Source organism: Schistocerca americana, chromosome 6 (assembly GCF_021461395.2).
Source record: "Schistocerca americana isolate TAMUIC-IGC-003095 chromosome 6, iqSchAmer2.1, whole genome shotgun sequence".
Lineage (NCBI taxonomy): Eukaryota > Metazoa > Arthropoda > Insecta > Orthoptera > Acrididae > Schistocerca > Schistocerca americana.
In genome coordinates, this window is record NC_060124.1 from 82,649,458 (window position 1) to 82,674,767 (window position 25,310).

The window sequence follows — 25,310 nt, forward strand, 5'->3', positions numbered from 1 at the left end:
TTTGAAATGCTTGAAACAGTCAATGACATCACTTTTCCCACCAAAAACTGCACTGGGATCATTCATATTGCAATTACCAACACGGAAAAATGAAATAAAAAATTTATGTCCGTGAAATAAATCTTTGGCACTCATCCAAGTTCTCAACGTTGTAAAAAAATTACTTTGTCGATGAAAAAGTTTAGGGGTATGCATCCCCCCAGCTTTCCCCCAGAAAAACAGCACTGAGTGTGGGTTTCTAAAATCTTTTTTTTAATGTGAGATGTTTGTCAAGGCACAAAATTTGTCATACATGTATGATAGTTACTGGCAACTGTAAATTGGCAACATGTTGAGAAGGATAATGGTTTGTGACCCTTGCTTTGCACAAAATTAACTCTTTCTATGCCTCAAATAATTTTCTACTTTGCCCATATTTTCTATTCTGTCCTTAGTGCATGCCCCAATCTAAAGAAATTATCAACCGCATGTAATGGTGCAGTACCCTTACATAGTGTCAATCATACACTCTATGCAGCGATCATAAACTAAAGCAAAGACTGCAGTGCAGTCAACAATGTTCGAGTGCGTGAGCGAAAGGCTAGAGATGGTTGCTTGCTCACGAGGCCACTATGAGGTGTGGTAGGAACGAGTGTTTGAGTGCCTCTGTGCATGCAGTAATTATTCTAAACTGATTCTCATGATCCCTATGTGAGTGACACTTAGGAGATTGTAATATATACCTAAAGTCATCATTTAAAACTGGTTTCTAAAACTTTGTCAGTATACTATCTCAGAATAGTTTACATCTGTCTTAAAGAGTCTCCCAGTTCAGTTCCTTCAGTATCTCTATGACACTCTGCCATGGATCAAACTAACCTGTGACCATTCATACTGCCCTTCTCTGTATATGTTCAGTATCTGCTGTTAGTCCTATTTGGTATGAGTCCCACACACTGAGGCAATATTCTAGAACCGGTCACATGAGTGATTTGTGAGCAGTCTCTTCTGTAGACTGATTGCACTCCTCCAGTATTCTACCAATAAAGCAAAGTCGACCACCTGCTTTACTTACAACTGAGCCTATGTGATCATCCCATTCCACATCCGTTTGAAGATTTACATACAGGTATTTGTATGAGTTGCCAATTCCAACAGTGACTCATTGACATTATAGAAATAGGATACTATATATTTTTCTTCATTTTGTGAAGTACATAATTTTACGTTGCTGAACATTTAAAGCAGGCTGTTGATCCTTGCATAATCTGAATATTTATGCAACTTCTTTCAGATAGTATATCACTATAGATAACTGCACCATCTGTAAAAAGTCTGAGGTTGATATTAATATTGTCTGCAAGATCATTAATATATAACATGAACATCAAGGATCCCAATACACTTCCCTGGGGCACACCTGAAGTTAGTTCTACATCTGACAATGACCCTCCAACCAAGATAAAATGCTGCATCCTCCCTGCCAAAAAGTCTTCAATCCAGTTAAAAATTTCACTTTTCTTACATCAAAAGGATCAGGGGAATCAAGTGAATGCAGTGGTATTTTTTTTATTTCTGAGAAACATGTGACTCAGTACTTAACCAGCATTTATCAACAATAGTATGATTATATGGGTGCATTTTGTAGGGAAAATGCAACTTTCTGCCTTGAATGGATAGTCATTGGTTGAAGTGGAAGTAACATCAGGCATACCCCAGGGAAGTGTGATGGGACTGTTGTTGTTCATGTTGTATGTTATGACCAAACAGACATTATTAACAGCAGCCTCAGATTTTTTGCAGGTGATGGAGTTATCTATACCGAAGTGCTATCTGAAAAAAGCAGCACAAATAGCCAGTTAGATATCAATAAGATTTCAAAGCATTACACAGTTTGGTAAATTTTTTAAATGTTCAGAAATACAAAAATATATATTTTGCAAAATGCAGAGAAGTAGTATCCTGTAACTACAGTCAGTCAGTGAATCATAAATGAAACCAATCAGCTATTTGTGTGTAACAATTTGTTGTTGTTGTTGTTGTCTTCAGCCCAGAGACTGGTTTGATGCAGCTCTCCATGCTACTCTATCCTGTGCCAGCTTAGTCATCTCCCAGTACCTACTGCAGCCTACATCCTTCTGAATCTGCTTAGTGTATTCATCTCTTGGCCTCCCTCTACGATTTTTACCCTCCACGCTGCCCTCCAGTATTAAATTGGTGATCCCTTGATGCCTCAGAACATGTCCTACCAACCGATCCCTTCTTCTAGTCAAGTTGTGCCACAAACTCCTCTTCTCCCCAATTCTATTCAATACCTCCTCATTACTTATGTGATCTACCCATCTAATCTTCAGCACTCTTCTGTAGCACCACATTTTGAAAGCTTCTATTCTCTTCTTGTCTAAACTATTTATCGTCCATGTTTCACTTCCATACATGGCTACACCCCATACAAATACTTTCAGAAATGACTTCCTGACACTTAAATCAATACTCAATGTTAACAAATTTCTCTTCTTCAGAAACGCTTTCCTTGCCATTGCCAGTCTACATTTTATATCCTCTCTACTTCAACCATCATCAGTTATTTTGCTCCCCAAATAGCAAAACTCCTTTACTACTTTAAGTGTCTCATTTCCTAATCTAATTCCCTCAGCATCATCCAACTTAATTTGACTACATTCCATTATCATCGTTTTGCTTTTGTTGATGTTCATCTTATACCCTCCTTTCAAGACACTGTCCATTCCGTTCAACTGCTCTTCCAAGTCCTTTGCTGTCTCTGACAGAATTACAATGTCATCGGCGAACCTCAAAGTTTTTATTTCTTCTCCATGGATTTTAATACCTATTCTGAACTTTTCTTTTGTTTCCTTTGCTGCTTGGTCAATATACAGATTGAATAACATCGGGGAGAGGTTACAACCGTGTCTCACTCCCTTCCCAACCGCTGCTTCCCTTCCATGTCCCTCGACTCTTATAACTGCCATCTGGTTTCTGTACAATTTGTAAGGGCATAAAAAGGAAGGATTGCATAGGTTCTTCATAAGTAAGGCAGTTGGAATGCATCATTTCACTGGCAGCTGTGTGGTCAGTACAGTTGACTGCTATGCAGGGACCCCGGGTTCGATTCCTGGGCAGGTCGGAGATTTAATTTCCTTGAGGACTGGGTGCTTTGTTGTTGCGCATGCAAGTCATCTAAGCAGCATTAAATATAAAAACACTTGGACCCGGCAACTAAATATCCCAGATGGGATATCCTGGACAAAAACGCCCTATGGTCAACTTTTTTTTCCATTGGCAGGATATTGGAAAAATGTAGTCAGTCTATAAAGAAGACTGCTACCAATCTTTATACATTGCGGTAAACTGTCGTACAGTATGCGTCCAGCATTTACAGTTTCTTTATCTGTTAAACATCTTCCAATTGACCTGGCATCTTGCTCCAGCATTTATTATTGTCATGAATACTATAATTCTGTGTGTCAGAATGAATGGGTGCAGAAATCTGTATCCAGTGTTGAAACACAATGCAATGTATGCAATTATTCTATAGGACACACAGCATACTTTTAAAAGATATGTATAGTATTAAAGTAACAACAGAAAAATATTAAGACTAGCATGCAACAGCATCAGATACCGATAGCAGTAATGCTGCAAATACGAGGGTGGCTTGAAAAGTTCTCCAAACAGAATAGAAAAAAGTACTTACATCATTAAACTTGTTTTTATTTTTGAATGTAGTCTCCTTGTCGATTAATGCACTTGGTCCAATGATGTTCCCGTACCTTGATCCCATCTCAAAAAAGAGTTTCCTCCAGCCCTGCAAAATAGTTGTCAACTCCAGCTATCAATTCTTCATTTGAAGTGTATCATCATCCACCAAGAAAAATTCTCAGTTTTGGGAAGAGATGGAAGTCTGACAGAGCCATATCAGGTCAATAAGGTGGGTCTGGCAAAAACTGATACCTTAGTTCATGTAATTTTGGTATGTCCATTCTCATGTGTTTTTGATCCAGTGTCAAGAGTCGCAGCACCCACCTTGTTAATAATTTTTTCATTTTTAATTCTTCAGTTAAAATGTGATATACCTGTTCAGGCGACATCTGGCAAGCATGAGCAATTTCATGTACTTTCAATCAGTGATCCTCCATGACCATTTTGTGCACTTTTGCAATGATTTCTGGAATAGTGACACATTGCATGGATCGTCATCTAAGCTCAGCAACCAAATTTAAATTATTTTTCCATTTGGCAACAGTTGAGTATAAAGGAGCACAGTGCCCCAGTGTATTCTGGAAATTGGTATGAATGTCTTTTGCTTTCATACCTTTCTTTATGAAGAACTTAATCACTGCTCGAATCTTGATTTTTTCCATCTTCACAAATCACTACACTGGAACAACAACAGAGCCACGTCACCACCACAGCTCTCTTCCAAGAGCAATGATGTGGCACATGTTTACAGGCAACAGTCCAATGTATATCAAGTGAACAACTCGTTGCACTAGACCTGACCTCTCATGGTGATTCCGAGAACTTATCAGATCACCCTCGTATTATGGTGGAAATGTTGCTACATTGCCTCCCTCTTTATATTTTGGTATTTTAATGTGGGTATACTTTTTTCAGTGTTCACAGATGACACCCAAATGCCGCAGTATGATTATGCTCTGATGTTTAAGAAAGATAGCCACTGGAGCAGCGATTTTCCTACATCATTCTTTATGCAGTTCATTATAATACTAAGGAGAATGCTTCTACAGAAAAGCAGAAATACGGTATGTTAAAAAGTGGCAATTCACAACACAGAAGTAATTAAAATTAAAGATTAACAATTAAGTACAGGTGTTTTATGTTACTTGATAACAGCTAATCACATGCTACTCCTCATATAAGGCTTGCAAAATAGTTCCTTGTATAAGTAGGACATTCACTACTTTAAAAAGAAAATTCTGTTATTTTGCTAGTTATAACATCTGGCTGTATTTCATCCACCATAGCATGCTTAAGTAACTGTCACAGACTGCTAACTTGTGGCACAATTACTATAATGAATCACTGTCACAGGAAGATATCCTTAACATTGTTTTGCTGTAGTATTCTTGAGCATATTCAAAGTCTGAATGTAATAAAGTCCGTTGAGACAGAAAAGCTTCTGTCCACAAATTAGAAAGCATTGCTCATGCAAAACTCAGCTTGCCCTTTTCTCACACAATATCCTGTGAGCCATGGGCGGAGGGAAACATGCAGATTCCACATTCATAGATTTCTAAAAACTTCTGACACAGCTCCCCTCTGCAGGTTGTTAACAAAGGTCCAAGAATATGGAAGAAAGGAAGATTAGAGTCTAACATCCCATTGAATGAGCATATGGAATAGGTTCCCAGGAATGGGAGTGGCTCAAAAACTTCTTAAGTAATAATGTTCAGTACATTGCACTGGTTGGCAAGTGTTCATTAGAGGCACCAGGAGTGTCCCAGGGAAGAGTGATAGGACCACTCCTGTTTTCTTTGTACATAACTGCTCTAACAGGCAAGTAGTAAACTGCAACTGTTTGCTAACAATGCTGCAGTGTAGGGGAAAACATAATGACTGAGTGACTGTAGCAGGACACAGGATGACTTAGACAGAATTTCTGCTTGTTGCAGTGTATGATAGCTTGCTCTAAATGTAGAAAAAATTAAGTTAATGCAAATCAACAGGAAAAGCAATCTTTTAATTTTCAAATGCAGTATTACTAGTGTGCCACTTGATAGTCTTGTCAATTAAATATTTAGGGGTAATGCAGCAAAGTGATATGAAATGGAATGCGCAAGAAAGATTGGTAGTAGAGAAGGTTAATTTACTGTGAGAATTTAAGGAAAGTATTGCTCATCCCTGGAGGAAAGATGACGTTCTTTTCATGGAACACTACTGAGAAAATGTAGAGAACTGACATTTGTGGTTCAATGCACACTGACTCTGTTGCTGCCAATATACATTTCACGTAAGGACCACAAAGACAAGATAAAAGAAATTATAGCTCATACAGAGACTTATAGACATTTGTTTTCCCTCGCTGCATTTGTAAGTGGAATAGGAAAGGGAATGGACTAATAGTGGTAAAGTTATCTCACTCCACACCTCGTAGAGGTGCTTGCGCAGTATGTATGTAGATGTATGATGTAAATGGAGGAGATGACTAAACAGCCACTTGCAGTCTGATAAATATACAGTACATGTTCATGTAAGTCAAACAGGCTTTGTATATAACAGGGAACTCTAAAGCATTTCTTCAGTATAAAATAAACTATAACAGTCCTTCAACATTTGTGACAAATTAAAATTATGTACCCAGTTGGGATTCAAACTCAGAACTCTACCTTTCTTGGTAAATGCCCTACCAGTTGCACTAAACTTCCACACCTCAAACAGTGAGTTTCGGTTTGTCACTTGTTTCCCCACATACATTTCAAGCTGACAAATGTAATAGACTTTGGTTACATGATGGAGCATTTGCAACTGGCAAGAGCCAATTTAAAAACAGTGACTAGATATCATAAAGCATTTTGTCAAAAAATTAATTAAGCTAGGGAAACTATTACAGTCTAATTGGCTGTCTTCAGTTGTTACATTTGGCCATGAAGACATCACTGCCTCAAGCGAGTATGCAAATCTCTCCTAAATTTTGCTCATGCAAATAAGTTCCCTATTTGAGTGTAAGTACTGCATTTTATTCTGTTCCATTGTTGTATTATAGAAAATAATGAAAGTGAGCTGAGAAGGGCAAGTAACCTTATGACCTATAAAGAAAGGCTAATTATCATTGAAAACTTCTGCAGCTGCTATATTCTCTTCCTATAGTATGTATAGTTATTAATAATTACTGTGTATGAATACATGGCAGATAATGCTTCACTTTTATGTGTGGTACAGAAAAAATGAGTAGTTAAATGCCAAGCTTATTTTCATTGCAAAACATGAAGCACACAGAAAATGCACAAATATTGAAAACCAATAATATTTCTGCATCACTGCAAAATAAATCAAAATTGTAAGCTTTGCGTCTTCCTACATCTGATACAGTCTACAGCTTTTGTCTCTTGTTTTTTTTCATTTCGCAGTAACTATCTTTATTCCTTGTTTCAAGGAAATTAATCAAGCACCTGAATTTCTCATTTATATTTCCTCTGTAACCAGTAATTTGATACACCCAAATATATTTTACTGAACACAACCTAAATATTAGAACATAATGATTTCCAGTCATCTCTCTTACAGGTGGCACTATGGCTACAGTTCGTTCATCACTTAGGACTGGGCATTATTCTTGGGTCATTGTACTTTGGTGTTGGCAATGATGCAACAAAGCCATTTGTCAACTTTAAATTTCCACTCTGCTGCCTAGTTTTCTTCATGTACACTCATGTAATGACACCTGCACTTCTCTGTAAGTATATGTTAATTTATTCAGTTTATAGATCCAAAAACCATTAAGAATTTCCTGTAAACTAATAAACAACAATTATCATTATAACATTTCTATTAGTAAACCAGTACTTTTATATTAATTCTTTTTCTTCTTGGTAGCATGAGGACTTTAGTAGACACTTAAAAATATTACTAAATGTTTAAATCTGCATTATATTCTTTCATCACTGTTTTCAGTTCCAACAGAGGTCAAGATTCTCAAACGAGAATATTTTAACAGATGGTATGGTCTGAAATCATACTTCATGGCACTTACCTGTTCAACAGCACCATTTATGGTAAGAACTCGTACTTAATATATATTGTTTCGTTGCTAACTGTATGAGTTGTCTGAAACTTGTGGGAAACATGGTTTATAATGACATTCAAAGCAAACTGGTTTTGTAAATGTAGTGCATGTTGGTGTTTCTAGTGTACAGTGTAGCATAATCAGAACATTCTGCCCATGTACTTGTAAACATAATAGTTAAACAGCAACATGACCTTAACTATTGTAGCAGCACCTTTTCCTTTGCAACAATGCATATATCTTCTGCCTAAGGAAAGTTGCTACTCACCATACAGTGCAGATGCTGAGTTGCTGTCTATCTGTGACTCAGTATCTCCGCTATACGATGAGTAGCAACTTTCCTTTTCTTTATCCACAACCCACTGGTTTCAACCAAATTTGGCACAGAAACAGCAGTCCTCACAAGTATCAGCACTGTAGGCTTTATAACCTCCTAAATTTGCACAGAAACAGCAATCCTTGTTAGTATCGGTACAGTAGGCTTCTAACCTCCTAGCTCCAATAGGAGTGGACATACAGGCAAAAACATGTTTTTCGAGCACCTGACGTATAGGCTGCCCTGTACGACAAGCATGTTGTGAGGGTACACTATCAGCCTGCTAAATCAATTTGCTTTGCAGCGCAGCCTGAATGTCAGGGGCAAGAAACAGTTTTCTGTACCCCAAAATGTAAGCTGCCCCGCATGGCAGGTGTGTTGTGTTGGAGTAGTAGCTTGCTTTACCAATCTGCTTTGCATGCAGCCTGTACATCAGGAGCAAAGAAATTACTTTCAAGCCCCTGATGTTTAGCAGCTTTGCATGACAGCCATATTGTAGTAGTATCAGCCTTTGGTGTAGTAATATCGACTTGCTTTATTAAAACTTATTGCAGGGGCTACAAGTGTCAATGAGCATGGTGAGCATGCCTGGAGACAGGTTAAGATAGACAGAGGATGATTGACAGAGTGAGGAAGAGGAGGAAATGGAGAAGGAGAGGGGATGAGGGGCAGATGCTTGAGGCAGGCGACAGGTGTAGAGTGGTAGTGGGCAGGTGGAAAGGAAGAGGGGAGGCACATATGGAAAAAGAGGCAAGGAAGATATGGTTCAAGGGAGGGGAACATATGGTCAGAGAGAGAGAGGGGTGAAGGAAATGGACAAAGAGAGAGGGAGGAGGATATAAACAGAATGCCAGAGTGTAGAGGAGGAGATAGACAGATAGAAGTGGGATGATAAGGTGGACAAACATCACCAAAGCTGTGGGGAAAAGAATAGCCAATCATACGATTGTATGTTATTAAGAAATGTGATACAAAACATGGTGGAAAAATATAAATTTCAATCTGTGTTTATTTTCTTCACTTATTCCCTATCTCTGGAGGTTCTTCTTATTGGCTGGCTTTATAGACTGTGGTAGGTGTGAAGATGTCGCTAAACATAATTTATTTGCACATTCATGCACATTATACATATCTCCAGATGATGATAGACATTCAAGGGTGTGTGAAAAGACAGAGATCATTTTCGTTATTGTTCCACAAGCTACATTAAGTTTGAGTTTTTTCAGTGGAAGGGTTGCTTTGTTGTTTCTAATATTCATTAATAATCTTCCACATATAATGTCACAGAATGTAAATTCTACCAATGTTGCACATTATAAAATTATAAATATAAAACATAATATTAGTGTTCTTGTCAACAGGACAGCAAATGAAAAATATGGAAATATCAAAAGATGGTGCTAAGCAAATATTATAGCATTAAATTTTTAAAAGAATTAAGAACTATAAAACAGTATTTTTCACAGAAGCCATTACTTTAATCTACACAAACAATGAAATCAAAAGTTCAAAAATCATTGACCTTTGTGGACTGCAAACAGATCACAACTTGACATGGAAACTGTTCTCTCTAGATTTAATTATGTGTCTTCTTTTAACTACTTTTACTGTATTTATAAGTATTGATATAAGTAATGAAAAAAGGAACTATTTTATTCTGCATGTATCCACTTACTAATGGTGATTACAAGATTGTTGTTCAGTCATTTATTTCTCTCAGAATCACTCAAACAAAAAATTACAAATGGGCTAAGGAGAACTCTGGTCCCTGTTGGCATCTACAAAAACACAAATAAAGCAGATCTTCACTGGGTAACAAAAGTTCATGGAAAATCTTAACAGGATTCCGTGGTGTGGTGCCCCCATACAACAGAAGGCAGAAGTAGACTATGAAGAGTTACATGTATGGGTTATCATGTTAAGGCTAGTTGGTAATAATATACTTTAAGTATCGTAAATGCATTAATTAGATGCAGAGGCAAGAAGAACAGACATGGCAGTACACAAGTTGCACATCGAGAGACATAGAAAAAAATCAGTTCAAAGAGGTCAGAGCCAAAGATAGTACACTAGAGATGCCACAGAGCAGAAGTTTGGTAGCATTAAGGTGCCTGGCCTTATAACATACAGGTGGGCCACCAGTGGCGCAAATCCTATGACAAGTGCCATTACTGATGGTCAATACTCGCAAAGGGAGGCCGGCAAGAGGGGTCAAGAGGGGGTCCAGAGGCAACGTCGGTTCACTGACCTTGCTGGATCGAGGCAGCGTAGGTGGGGCATTGGTTGTAGTCAATGATGGAAAGCATCATCCAGTAACCACATGGTGCAAGGAATCTGGAATAGCGTGAGCAGGTGCATCCTGGAGATTCATCTGCGGTGATGCAAAAACAGCAGCAGGCAGTGGAATGCTGAACACAGGAGCAAATTGGTGAAAAGACACAGTAGATGAGTGTGTTGGTTCACCTCATTGCGGTTCTGCAGGTAGGCGACATATTGTAAGCTGTGCATGTGACAATTCAGCAGAGGCAGAGGCAATGCAGATGCGTAACACATCATTCTGGGTGCGGAGTTTGTCAATTTGTGTGCGCACATCCAACAAACAGAGAGCCGTGTAGGTAATATGCTTGAGCAGAGAAGCACATGTGGAAAGCTTAGACCAGGAGGTGGAGAGAGAAGTTGTGCTGAACTCGTTTGAGCATGGAACAGTAGAACCAGATGTGTGGCAGAGTGTGGCAGCCTGCAAGTCTGGCGAAAGTTCGTAATGGTGTAGAAAGTCCAACCCGCAGCAGCCTGCAGGTCTGGTGAAAGTTCGTAATGGTGTAGAAAGTCCAACCCAATCACAGGTTCATCCATGTCAGCAATCTGGAAAGTCCAAGGGAAGGTGTGGATGGTGATAGGTGAAGTGATGTCTTGATGGAGCCGAGAACTGCAATAGGACAATGAATGGTGGCAATAAAAGTGGGGTTGGCAGGTGAAAGTATGTTACCGGCGTGCTTGGCTGGCATAACACTGACATCAGCACCAGTATTGACAAGAAAGCGAGTGCCTGATGACGAGTCAGTGGTGTAAAGGCATCAAGCCACTGAAGTGAGTGGTGCAGCATCGGACGGTAGGCACCATGAAGGAATGTGGCAGGATGTGGTGCCTAAAAGCGCCCACCGCAATTGTTTGGGTAGGAGCAAGGCACACGGTAGTTGCGTGCAGCATCCCTGTAAGTAGCATGATACCATCACAGCGGGTAGGTTGAGAGGCAAGCCAGTGTGGAGAGGGAGGGGGCTGCAGCTGGCTGCATCAGGGCTGGTAGCCACTCGGGCTGCTGCTCGGACAAGGTCGACGGCTGTCAGGAAGCCGCAGACAGTACCTCCTGTAGGCCACTAGGTGGCAGCTTCTGACTGGTAGCTGAGGTGCCAAGGTGAGCATGCTGGCCTCTGCCGGCAGGGCACAGAACCAAAGGTGCAGGCGTGCCAACAGATGGTAATGGAGAAGTCGTCCGTGACAGGTGGTGTCAGTGATGAATGATAGCATAAGCTCGATCAGCCACACATAAATGAACCTCAAGTGGGTTGGCAATGTGAGACAGCAGATGAAGTTATAGATCCAAAAGCATTTTGACCATCCACAATGTCCAAAGCGTGGCATGAGGTAAAGTTTGATCATCAATTAATGCACGGAGGCGCCGCCAAAGCTGCGAAGGGGTGCGGTCATCGAGATGTTTGACGTGCATAATGTGGTGGATAGCCTCTGCCAGGTGGTGAGAAAGCCGCTCAATGAGCAGCACTTTTGCCTTCGAATACTTGTGCAAGGTGGGCAGTGAGAGAAGCAGATCGTTGATGAGGTCTGATGAGGTCTAGATGAGTGTGGAGGTGACTCACCAGGCAGACAAAATGTGCGCCATCATCCAAAATACCATGGATATCCAATAGGTGATCCACTTAAGAGAACCAAGTCTTTGGGCTATCTTTTTGCAAAGCAGGCAGCTTAGGAAGTACTGGGTAACACATGTTGAGGCGGCACCGGCAGATGGAGATCCGTGTGAGCAGAGCAGGACGCCACTGACACCGGAAGTGCAGTAGGGGAGGATGGTGCATCATCCAAGGTCTGCAAGGGGGGTGGGGGGGTGGGGGGGGGGGGGGCACATGTAGCACACAGTGTGGAGTGTGCGGGTGCAAAAGTCAGCATGGTCTATCCAAACTGCAGGCCTGACACCAAACATGGCACGAGTGTAATAGCCGGTGCCAAGGGGGGGCTGACCTGGTAATCAGCGTGGGCAGTACAGCCAGTGCCATTATGAAAGCAGGTGGAAGGTGGTCATAGTGTAACCACAGAGTGAAGGTCACAGAAACCGGCACGGTCGAGGCGACCAGCATCGCCGAGATGACATACCGAGAGGTGCTGCGACACAAGGCATATAAGAATGTGCAACCCCGTGCATAGAAATGTTCGAATCACAGTTCTGGAACTTCATCAGCACGTCAAACCAAACCAAAGGAGACTGAATAGCTGAGGGATAAGCCGAAACATCCTTAACTGGATGAACGTCCACAATGTCCTAAGGTGGCATGCACTGTCCATGTTGTGGCTGTTGTAGAGCTGCTGCACTTGACAGTGACATGTTGAGCCAGCTAAGGTTAAGTGGCCATTGGCGTGGCCGGGCATAGATAATTGCTCACTTTTAACCAAACGTGCATTAGGTTCACTTGACCACTCGTGGTTGCAAGCACAGTTAATAGGATGCATGGCAATAACACCAAAAGACACTGGTAGATCCATTGTTCCAAAAATGATGTGGGCTTGCACATGAAGTCCGTTAATGATGAAGAGAAGCACAAAATCACTCGCAATCACATACAATGATATCGGGGTCACCACTGCGAGTTACCATGTAAGGCTGGTTGGTAATAACACACTTTAAATATTGTAAATGCATTAATTAGATGCTGAGGCAAGAAGAACAAACATGGTAGTACACAAGTTGCGTGCCAAGAGACATAGAACAAAAGCGGTTGAAAGAGGTCAGAGTCAAAGATAGGGCATTCTGGGCCAGAGACGCCACACATGTTTGCCATTAGCTGTACAAATTTATTCTTTATTCTACCAGTTTTGATCCTTGTGTTATTACCCTAATGATCATTCTGTTTAATCGTACTGAAGTCAATTTGTGCTGGTATCAAAATGTTCTGTAAACATTTTATAACTCTGGTGGTGGTCAGTTTATCCAAGGGAAAGTTTAACTGCATTCCCACCTAAGATCTTTTGCAAGAATAAAACCCATAGACAATAATTTTTACAGCTGATGGCTGATGTGCATTTCTTCAACTTTCTGACAGCTGTGTAGATTCACCTTATTAAATTATTAGCAAGCAGAATATCCCATGGTCATTGTCATCAGCATACTATTGTCTTCCTGGTTGGCACAAGGATAGCATAAGGAATGCCATTAACTAGCAGAGGTCTGGTCCAGGATGTGATGCAGGAATGTCTAATATACGATGATGGCTGGAACTTGCGGAAATCAGCATGCAGGAGGGCTGATTGTAAAAGTGAACATGAGACTTGAGCTGTACCAGAATTAGAGTAAAGCTCTGTCCTGGTGATGTTGGTGGCAGCAACCTATGGCTTGTAAGATTGTGCAGGTCATGTTGCTGACCAAACTGCCAATGAGCAGACAGGTAGGCCAAGTAGCTTGGAGGCTGAAGTTTCAGTCTTCTGTCAAATCAGTAAACAGATTAAAACATCTGTCCATAAGTGCAGCAACTATAAATTTCCAAGAAGGCTAATTAAAAAGATGCACACTACTATAGGCCTATATTGCAGATATCAGTCTATTGTAGAATTTTAGGATGCTTTCTGTGCTTGTATATTATGACCTTAAAAAAATCAAAATACATTCACAGGGTTTGTTGACCCAGAAAAATAGTTCCACAGTGTAAAATTATGCAAGATGTTCAAAAATTTGATAAAAATAGGTGTAAGCTACAAGGGATGACAATTAAAATTCAAAATTCGTAAGAGCAAAGACAGAAAAATAAAAATGGAAGCCCAAGAACAATGTGCTTCAATTAAAAGCGATGTAAGATATGGATGCAATCTACAGTTCAATCTGTATGTCAAAGAAGGGATAATGGAAATAAAAGAAAGGTCCAAGAGTGAAATTAAAGTTCAGGATGAAAAGATATCAATGATAAAATTCACTGATGACCTTGCTATCTTCAGTGAAGATGAACAAGAATTACAGGATCTGGTGAGTGGTATGGACAGTTTCATGAATACAGAATATGGATTGAGAGTAAACTGAAGAAAGACAGAAGTAATGAGAAGCAGCACAATTGAGATCAGTGATAAACTTAGCATCAAAATTGTTGACCACACAATAGATGAAGTAAAAGAATTCTGCTATATTGGAAGGGAAGTAACACATGATGCATAAAGCAACAAATACATCAAAAACAATCACAGGCAAGGAGGGCATCCCTGGCCACACAAGTCTACTAGTATCAAATGCACACTTTAATTTCAGGAAGAAATTTCTAAGAATGTACATCTGGAGCACAGCTTTTTATGGCAGTGAATCATGGACTGTGAGAAAACTACAGAAGAAGAAAATCAACGCATTTGAGTCGTGGTACTAGTACAGGATGTTGGAAATTAGTTTGATAAGACAATGCATGAGGAGGTTCTCAGCAGAATCAGTGAAGAAAGAATGTATGGAAAACACCGACAAAAATAAGGGACACAATAATAGAATGTGTATTAAAATATCAGGAAAAAATAACTTCCATGATACTAGAGAGAGCTGTAGAGGGGTAAAAATTGTAGGGGAGGACAGAGATTGGAATACATCCAACAAATAATTGAGGACAAAAGGTGCAATTGTTCACTGCAAGTGCTACTCAGTTGAGGAGGTCAGCAGCCTGCATCAAATCAGTCAAAGACTGATGACTCTCAAAAATAAAAAAGTCCCAGTGCAGCACAAATGTTCATATGTTGCTTTATGTACCACAGCTACATCTCTTACAGTTACACTGAATTTCAGGAAGAAAATTTCATTATTTGAAACTGTAGTGCGTCATGAAATATAAAATACATATACAGGAAAGATGAGCCTCTAACAAAAATTACAATAGCCTATGACTTCTTGTTGTCTTTATTTTAAAACCTGCAAGGAAATCACAGGATGTGCAAGTGTGAGACAATGAATTAATAACCTATAACAAGAAATAGGTAAGTGCGTGACATGTAGAAGTTTGGGTTGGTCCAGGGAGCATGCTCAGATAGTCTAAGCAGTAAGGCGTCTACTCACAATAAATGGAAAGTCTGGGTTTGGGCCCCGGTCCGCCACAGATTTTCATATTTCACTTTAGGTAGAACATCTATACCTATTATGGTTAAGTTGAATTTCAGGTATAAGTCTTAAAAAATGTTTGTGGAAAACCCAGCTCATTTGTCTCACTGCCTGTCAGAAGGCTGTATATACCAGCACCCAGAGTGACACTGTTTTCCTTGACTTCCAGAAGACATTCGATACAGTTCCACATGACACCTAATGAACATATGAGAGTAAGAACTATTACAGAAATTTTGTGATTGGGTAGATAGTCACTTAACGAATAGGACGCAGCATGTCATACTAAATGTCGAGAAATTTTCAGATGTAAAAGCGACTTCAGGCATACTTCCAGGAAGTGTTATAGGACCATTACTTTTCACATACAAATAATCTAGAGGATAATGTCGGGAGCTAACTGAGACTGTTTGCAGACAATGCTGAGGTAAACAGGCAAGTTAAAAAAAAGAAAAATGTTCTACATCCACGAGGATCTCCTCAGGACGGATCTATATGGAACGAAAAACTAATCTAATCTAACAAAGACTTGAACAGGATTGACATTCTACTCAAGAACTGTCAGTTTATTCTTAACATGAACAAATGTAAAATATAGCATGTAAGTAGGCAGAAAAAGTATGTGTACCAAGTGATTTAAAACACATAAAACAAATTTTAGGATAGGTAGATGCCAGGCTGAGTTTCTTTGGAAGAGCTCTCAGTTAGTATAGTCCATCCACAAAGGAGAAGCTTACAAAATCTTTGTCCAAACAATACCCGAGTATTGCCAGTCAGTTTATAGCCTTCGCCAAATAGCTTTAGTAGAGGAAATAAAGAAGACCCAAAGAAGAGCAATGCATTTCATCTCAGGTTAATTTAGTAAGTGTGGAAGTGTACAGATATATCCATCCGACTACAGTGGCGGACACTACAAAAGAGACATAGTGTTTCAGGGAGTACATTTCAAAATTGTACATATCTTCTTACAAACATCTCACAAAACACAATGAAGGTAAAATTTGAGAAATTTAAGCTCACACTAAGGCTCCTATATACCATTAATGAGTGAAACAGTAAAGAGGAGAAACAACAGTGGTATACAACATATGACGGCTTGTGGACTATAAATCTAGGTATAGAAGTAGCTATGGTGACATCTCATTGCAAAATGTATGTGGCCAGAAGGGCTATGTGGCCCTGTGGCTGAATTATGACCTTTTGATTCTGTCTACATTTCTAATGGCACTATTGGTAAAGCAGGCAATTTAAAAGTTTGAATGGGTACCAGATTTACTACAGATACCAAAGAGGTAGACCAAGGATTTCATGTGGTGGTAGTGGCAGTGGCCAAAAAGTGTATTGCTGTTGTTTGCTGGAGTGTTTTAACATACACTGAACTAATGAGTTGCAATAATAATGGATATATCCACTGTCTGTGGAAACACTATAGAAGCATTCAAACATGTAAATGAGTGTATATTATTCTATTTTTTATGTTTAATTTATCATTTAAGCAACACTTATATAATTCCTTTTCTGCAGATAATATTTGGAATGATCTTTACTCTGTTTGCCTATCTGCTGTGTGGACACCCTGTGGAAATTAGCAGATTTCTACTTTTCTCATTGTTTGGCATCCTAGTTGGAATGGTTTCTGAAGGTCTTGGTCTGATTATGGGATCCATATTCAATGTTGTGGTAAGTATAATACTTCACATAGAACTCTGCTCTTTACGTTACGTAAGACATGAAGAACAAATAAAAATATCTAAAAACATTAGTTCTGCCCCATGAAGCATGAAGTCTACATGATAAAATTTATTTGCATTTGAATGCGATGAGGACAATCTGAAAAGAAAAACCAAAAATACTATAAAACTAAAAATCACAAGTTGGCAGGTCAGAGGCAGAACATTGATGGTTTCATTAATAACTACATATTACATCGTTAATAGATTTGTTTTTGGAGAGAGTCCACCTTGAGCAAAACACAATTTTTATCTTTTCTCTCATTTCACAAATATGTTGTGCTGAAGTTTCAGCCATCATCATTGGGCTTTTATTATCTGTCGAGAAAACAGAAAGGTGCATGTGCTGTTGTTTGTTGGAGTAGTTTAACATGTATTGAACAACTGAGGTGCAGTAATAATGCATGAATCTACTGTCTGTGGAAATATTGCAAGAGAATTCAAACATATAAATAAGTGTATATTATTATTACTATTATTATTATTTTCATTCAAATGGTAATTTAAACAAACCTTTTATAATTCCTTTCCTACAGATAATATTTGGAATGATTTTTACACTATTTGCCTGTGAAAAAGTAAAGCAGAAAGATAGTAAAAGCCTACTGATGATGCTAAAACTTCAGTGAAAAATGTCTAGTAAATAAAGGAAAAGATAAAAATTATGTTTTGCTCCAGGTGGACACCTCCAGAAACAAATTTATTTGTAAGCAAACACAGATAGATGAGTTACAACCTTAAGATGATTATGTTCTTAATGTTCTGCAAAGCTTCATTTCATTATGAATCAGTTTTCAACTGCTTAGGCCATTTACAGGTGACAACTGCTGGTTGCCACCATAAACAACAAATTTTATGTTGTGTGAATATAGGAATAGATGTGTTTCAAAAGCAAGTGGAATTATAGCTGTGCTCCTTTGTTTCTCCTGTATTCTGACTTTAGAAATATGTTTATAGACAAAAAATTAAAATTAGAATTGACATTACATTGGTGAATGCCTGAAAATATTTTAAAATATAATAGAGAATTCACTGTTGTGTTTTCTAAAAGACCTTTTCAAGAATGTAAAAAACAAAATTATTAAGGTACAATGTATTTGTAACTGAATTAACAATACTGTGAAAAGGAAAGTTGCCACTCACCATATTGCCGTGATGCTGAGTCGCAGGTAGGCACAACAAAAAGACTGTCACAAATGTAGCTTTTGGCCAGTAAGACCATCGCCAAAATTAGACGACAAACACACACATACACACTCATGCAAATGCAACTCACACACGACTGCAGTCTCAGGCGCCTGTGGCCTCAGATGCCTGATACTGCAGTCATGTGTGTGTGAGTTGCATTTGGGTGTATGCGTGTGTATGTTGTCTAACTTTGATGAAGGCCTTACTGGCTGAAAACTATATTTGTGACAGTCTTTTTGTTGTGCCAATTTGCGACTCAGCACCTCTGCTATATGGTGAGTGGCAGCTTTCCTTTTCACAATATTGTTACATTCCATCCTGGATTTTCCATTGTTTGTAACTGAATTGAGATAGTCTAGGTGAAGGAACACGAAAACATTTGTCTTTAGAGTATACTGACACATATTTAATTTAAAACAGGAAACTAATGAAATTGTGTTTGTTCATTTATAACTACATTGGGATACACTGCACTAATTAATTTCTAAGATTTTTAACCAGTTCAACTATTTATTTGCATAAAGAACATAACATTGTTCCTCATAGAATAACATTCTGCCAGAGCATGTAGTGTTAGTTTTTCATCACTTTCAGATTTTTACATGTTCTACTAGCCTTGTTACCATAGTGCTGTGTAATTCCCCTACAAACTATAGACCACAATAATTGCAATCAACCCTATAAAAGTCATTTTATTCAAAATACTTCATTTTGCCTTTACTGTTGAACAGCATTCCGGTGTGGTATTAGACACAACAAAAAAAGTTTGCATCACCTCAATTCTTAGAGTTCCAGAACCTGTACAGAAAATTGGAATAGAGATCAACATAAACATCATTTACACTCTTTTTATTGCTCATGAAAACCACACAATGCATGTTGTACCACCATGCAGCGAGACCTTCAGAGGTGGTGGGCCAGATTGCTGTACACACTGGTACCTCTAATACACAGTAGCACATCCTCTTGCATTGATGCATGCCTGTATTTGTCGTGGCATACTATCCACTAGTTCATCAAGGCACTCTTGGTCCAGATTGTCCCACTCCTCAATGGCGATTTGGCGTAGATCCCTCAGAGTGGTTGGTGGGTCACATCATCAAAAAAAAGCCCTTTTCAATCTATCCCAGGCATGTTCGATAGGGTCCATGCCTGGAGAACATGCTGGCCACTCTAGTTGAGTGATGTTGTTGTCCTGAAGGAAGTCATTCACAAGATGTGCATGATGGGGGCGCAAATTGTCATCCATGAAGACAAATGCCTCGCCAATATGCTGCCGATATGGTTGCACTATCGGTCAGAGAATGGCATTCACATATTGTACAGCCATTAAGGCACCTTCCATGACCACCAGCAATGTACGTTGGCCCCACATAATGCCACACCAAAACTACAGTGAACCTCCATCTTGCTGCACTCACTGAACAGTGTGTCTAAGGCATTCAGCCTGACCGGGTTGCCTCCAAACACGTCTCAGACGATCGTCTGGTTGAAGGCATATGTGACACTCATTGGTGAAGAGAATGTGATGCCAGTCCTGAGCAGTCTATTGAGCATGTTGCTGGGCCCTTCTGTACTGCACTGCATGGTGTCATGGTTGCAAAGATTGACCTTGCCAAGGACATCGGGAGTGAAGTTGTGCATCATGCAGCCTATTGCACACAGTTTGAGTCATAACATGACATCCCATGGCTGCACAAAAAGCATTATTCAACATGGTGGCATTGCTGTCAGGGTTCCTCTGAGCCATAATCCGTAGGTAGTAGTCATCCACTGCAGTAGTAGCCCCTGGGCGGCCTGAGCGAGGCATGTCATTGACAGTTTCTGTCTCTCTATATCTCCTCCATGTCTGAACAACATCGCTTTGGTTCACTCCAAGATGCCTGGACACTTCTCCTGGTGAGAGCCCTTCCTGGCACAAAATAATAATGCAGACATGATTGAACCGCAGTATGACCATCTAGACATGGTTGAACTACAGACAACATGAGCCGTGTACCTCCTTCCTAGTGGAGTGACTGGAACTGATTGGCTGTTGCACCCCATTGTCTAATAGGCGCTCCTCATGCATGGTTTTTTACATCTTTGGGCGGGTTTAGTGACATCTCTGAACAATCAACGTCGACAGTCAACGTCTGTCTTCAGCAGTTCTGGGAAGTGGGGTGACGCAAAGCTTTTTTGATGTGCATATTAGTAAGAAACACAAATTTACGTGTGTGATGTTTAAGCTCTCTGACAATAATCTCAAAAATTTTACCTACATGTCTAACGGTTTATCATTTGTTACCATTTTTGATTGCTTCTTCTTGAACAGCCAAGGAAGTAATGTAATCATTCATCTATTCTTTTTGTAGATAATTGTTATTACATACTCTGACTGCATATATCAATTTTGTCAATCTGATAGTTAAAAAAATTCACAAGAATCATTAGGTCACTGTAAATTACTTTTCATCTTTCATTTTAAATCTGTGTAAACTGGAAAATAATCTGGCTACTTAATTTGCAGTATTGCCAAATGACTGAATGTAAAAGAGAAATCTTGAATTCCATCTTGAATTCCTGTTATATGAGTCAAGACTGTAAACATTGTTCTGGAGTAACTGACAATCCAGAAAGGAAATATTTATCAGATAGCCGTTGTCTTCTTAGGCTCAATGGTTTCTCTAGTGCCTCTTTTAAAATTATTTTTGAAAGTACGTTCCTCATTACTCTGAGACACAGTCTTGTGCATTTATACTGAAATATAGATATCTTACACAAATATTTTAGAGCTTTAATATGCTTCAAGATTTTCTGCCAATATATTCACTTGTATGAGATATGAATTTAAACTTTCTTGTAATGACTAAACCCAACCAAAGATGTAAACAACCATGCATGAGCAGTGCCTATTAGATGGAGGGGATCAGACAGCCAATCAGTTCCAGTCAATCCACCAGGAAGGAGGTACGTGGCTCGTGTTGTCTGTAGTTCAACTACGCCTAGATGGTCAATACCGCGGTTCAGTCATGTCCACATTGTTACTTTGTGCCAGGAAGGCCTCTCAACAAGAGAAATGTCCATGCATCTCAGAGTGAACCAAAGGTTCTCATAAGCTCTGTTAGTATACAGAAAGGCATTCACAACAATGTGGTTCCTTTGGAGTACATAAGTGATATCCATTTAATTGGATAGATAAAAAATCTACTCACCAAGTGGCAGCAGAACACACACATAAAAGACTGGTGTGATTGACAAGCTTTTGGAGCCAGTGGCTCCTTCTTCAGGCAGAAGGGTTGAAGGGGAAGGAAGAAGGGTAAAGTCACCCAGAACTGTGGGTCAGGGGAGACTTACCGTACAGGATGAGAAGGAAAGACTGGTTGTTGGGGACTGCATCAGATGAGATTTGAAAACCGGAGAGCTTAAAGGTGGAAGACGGGACATTATGCAAGACAGAGATTACAACTAAAGCATCATGCATGAGTTAATAAGAGTGAGAAGCTAAGAGCATTGTATGTAACAGAGGTAGGAGGGGGCAGTGAAAAATAGATGGGAAAGACAATGACACATGTAGAAAACTAAAATGGAGCGAAGCAAAGAGTAGTTACAGTGAAGAAAAGCTGAGATGGAAGAAAGTAATGTAAATTAAGGCAGGGTGGATGGCGAGAACCAAGGTCATGTTTTAGTGCTAGTTCCCACCTGCAGAGTTCTGAGAAACCGGTGTCTGGGGGAAGGATCCAGGTGGTGTGTGTGGTGAAACAGACACAGAGGTCACAAATGTTATGTAGCAGAGCATGCTCTGCAACAGGATATTGCTCATTGCCAGTATATATACTCTACCTATGCCCATCCATCCTAATTGATAATTTGGTGGTAGTCAAGCTGATGTAGAAGGCTGAACAGTGTTTACATAATAGCTGGTATATGATGTGTGTCATTTTGCAGGTGGCTCTCCCTTTGATAGTATATGTTTTGCCAGTTATAGGGCTATTATAGGTGGTGGTAGGAGGGTGCACAGGGAGAGTCTTGCAGTGGGAACAGTCACAGGGGTAAGAGCCATGGGGTAGGGAAATGGGTGCAGAAGGAGCATAAGGTCTGACAAGAATATTGCAGAGATTGGGGAGGCGACAGAGAGCTATTGCAGGTGGTGAGGGCAAAATTTCAGACAGGTTGGATCTCATTTCAGGGCATGATTTTAGGAAGCATGTCTAAGTAGTTGATTAACACATTCCAGACCAAGATAATATTGAGTCAGCAATGGTGTGCTCTGAAGCTGTTTTGTGGTGGGATCAGCAGTACCAGTATTGGATGTGATGGCCCAGGAAATCTGCTTTTTAACTAGGCTGGTTGGATAATTATGCACAGTGAAAGGATGGTGTATTGCTGTAAAGAGTCTGCATCCAAACAAATATGTTTTAGGGGCAGACATACAAACAGATCAGGGGTATGGCCATGGGCACCAGGATGGCTCCTTCCTTTGCCAACCTTTTCATGGGTTGCTTGCAAGGGTCTTCAGCACCTGGTTTGGTTTAGATACATTGATGACATCTTTACCATAAGGACTCATGGTGAGGCTGACCTGCTAAAATTCCTGGAATCTCTGAATACCTTCTCCCAATTAAACTTCACATAGTCCTATTCTGAATCCCATGCCACTTATCTTGATGTTGATCTCGACCTCACCAAAGGTCAGCTACACACTTCCAGCCACATTAAACCTACCAACAAACAACAGTACTTACATTTTGACAGTTGCCATCCTTTTCATGGCAAACATTACCTCCCATACAGCCTTTTCATCCAAGGCAAATGTATTTGTTCGGATGCAGACTCTTTACAGCAATATACTACCATTCTCACATCAGCCTTCATTGCATGTAATTACCCCAGCAGCCTAGTTAAAAAGTAGATTTCCCTGGTCATCACATCCAGTCCGGGTACTGTTGATTTCTCATAAAACAGCTTCGGAGCACACCATCGGTGACTTAGTAGCATCCTGGTCTGGAATGTGTTAATCAGCTACTTTGACAGGGTTATGACTTCCTGAAATCATGTCTTGAAATGATATCCATTCTGTCTGAAATTTTGCGCACCACACCTACAGTAGCCTTCTGTCGCCCTCCCAATCTCCGCAATAGTCTTGTCAGACCTTATGCTGCTTCTGCACCAATCTCCCTACCCCATGGCTCCTACCCCTGTGACCATCCCTTCTGCAAGACTCTCCCTATGCACCCTCCTACCACCACCTATAATAGTCCTGTAACTGGCAAAACATATACTATCAAAGGGAGAGCCACCTATGAAACGACACATGTCATATACCAGCTATTATGTAAACACTATTCAGCCTTCTACATTGGCTTGACAACCACCAAATTATCAGTTAGGGTGAATGGGCAAAGGCAGAGGATATATACTGCCAACGAGCAATATCCTGTTGCAGAGCATGCTCTACAACATGACATTCATGACCTCGATGCCTGTTTCACCACACACGCCATCTGGATTCTTCCCCTGGACACCAGTTTCTCAGAACTCTGCAGGTGGAAACTAGCACCACAACATGTCCTTGGTTCTTCCCACCTACCTGGCCTTAATTTACATTAATTTCTTCCGTCTCAGCTTTTCACTGCCCCCTCCTAACTCTATTACACACAATGCACTTAGCTTATCACTCTTATTAACTCATGCATGATGTTTTAATAGTAATCTCTGTCTTGCATAATATCCTGTCTTCTAGCTTTAAGCTCTCAGGTTTTCAAATGTTATCTGATGCAGACCCCAACAATCAGCCTTCCCTTCTCATCCTGTACAGTAAGTCTCCCACGAACCACAGTTCTGGGTGACTTCCCCTTCAACTCTTCTGCCTGAAGAAGGAGCCACTGGCTCCAAAAGCTTGTCAATCACAACAATCTATCAAGTGTGTGTTCTGACACCACTTGGTGAGTAGATATTTTTATCTATCCAATTAAATAAATTAATATAATAGAGGGAAACATTCCACGCGGGAATTGTAGGTAACTTAGTCATATTACACCTGTATATCACTCACATAACAAAGGAAACAATCAATTATTGATAAATTTATTTAATTGTATTTAAAAACAAAGATGATGTGACTTACCATACGAAAGCGCTGGCAGGTCGATAGAAACACAAACATCACATACATACACACAAAATTCAAGCTTTCGCAACAAACTGTTGCCTCATCAGGAAAGAGGGAAGGAGAGGGAAAGATGAAAGGAAGTGGGTTTTAAGGGAGAGGGTAAGGAGTCATTCCAATCCCGGGAGCGGAAAGACTTACCTTAGGGGGAAAAAAGGACGGGTATACACTCGCACACACACACATATCCATCCATCCACACATGTATATGTGTGTGTTTCTATCGACCTGCCAGCGCTTTCGTATGGTAAGTCACATCATCTTTGTTTTTAAATACAATTAAATAAATTTATCAATAATTGATTGTTTTCTTTGTTATGTGAGTGATATACAGGTGTAATATGACTAAGTTACCTACAATTCCCTTGCCTTCCTTAAAACCATACTGCATTTCCAGCAACCATTCCAGTCTCTGTTTCACTAACCTCTCCAATATATTTCCAACACAAAATGAAAGTGCAGTAAGGGGATAACTGTTGGTTTTTGATACTGGTACTTCTTTCCTGGTTTAGATATAGAGATGATAACTTAAGTTTCCCAGACTTCCTCACACCATACGCAGCTGAAAATTTTAAGCAAGTTAGTTAAGGCAGATGAATGAGAACTGATGTTTCAAATATATTTCATTGCAGAATGGTTCAATAATGGCTCCTGCAACAGTTGCACCAATGTTGGTATTGTCAGCATATGGATTTGGCCACGGAACAGCAATGGAGCCTGTCATGACTGTCCTCAGTGGCTTCAGTTATCTGCGCTATGGTTTAGTAGGGCTCACATCAGCATTATACAGTCATGGAAGAGCCCCACTGTACTGTGATGATGTTTTTTGTCTTTATAAGGTA

The 25,310-nt window shown here is 39.8% G+C and overlaps 1 protein-coding gene across 1 annotated transcript in view; it reads left to right on the forward strand.

Annotated features, from left to right (window-relative positions):
* The window catches only part of LOC124619567 (ATP-binding cassette subfamily G member 4-like), a 323,941-nt gene that overhangs the window by 290,351 nt on the left and 8,280 nt on the right, over positions 1 to 25,310 (forward strand). Inside the window, exons 7-11 of the mRNA XM_047146057.1 lie at positions 4,615 to 4,763; positions 7,246 to 7,414; positions 7,633 to 7,733; positions 16,927 to 17,082; positions 25,101 to 25,307. Coding sequence (XP_047002013.1) covers positions 4,615 to 4,763; positions 7,246 to 7,414; positions 7,633 to 7,733; positions 16,927 to 17,082; positions 25,101 to 25,307 — 782 coding nt within the window. The remainder of the gene's footprint in view (positions 1 to 4,614; positions 4,764 to 7,245; positions 7,415 to 7,632; positions 7,734 to 16,926; positions 17,083 to 25,100; positions 25,308 to 25,310) is intronic.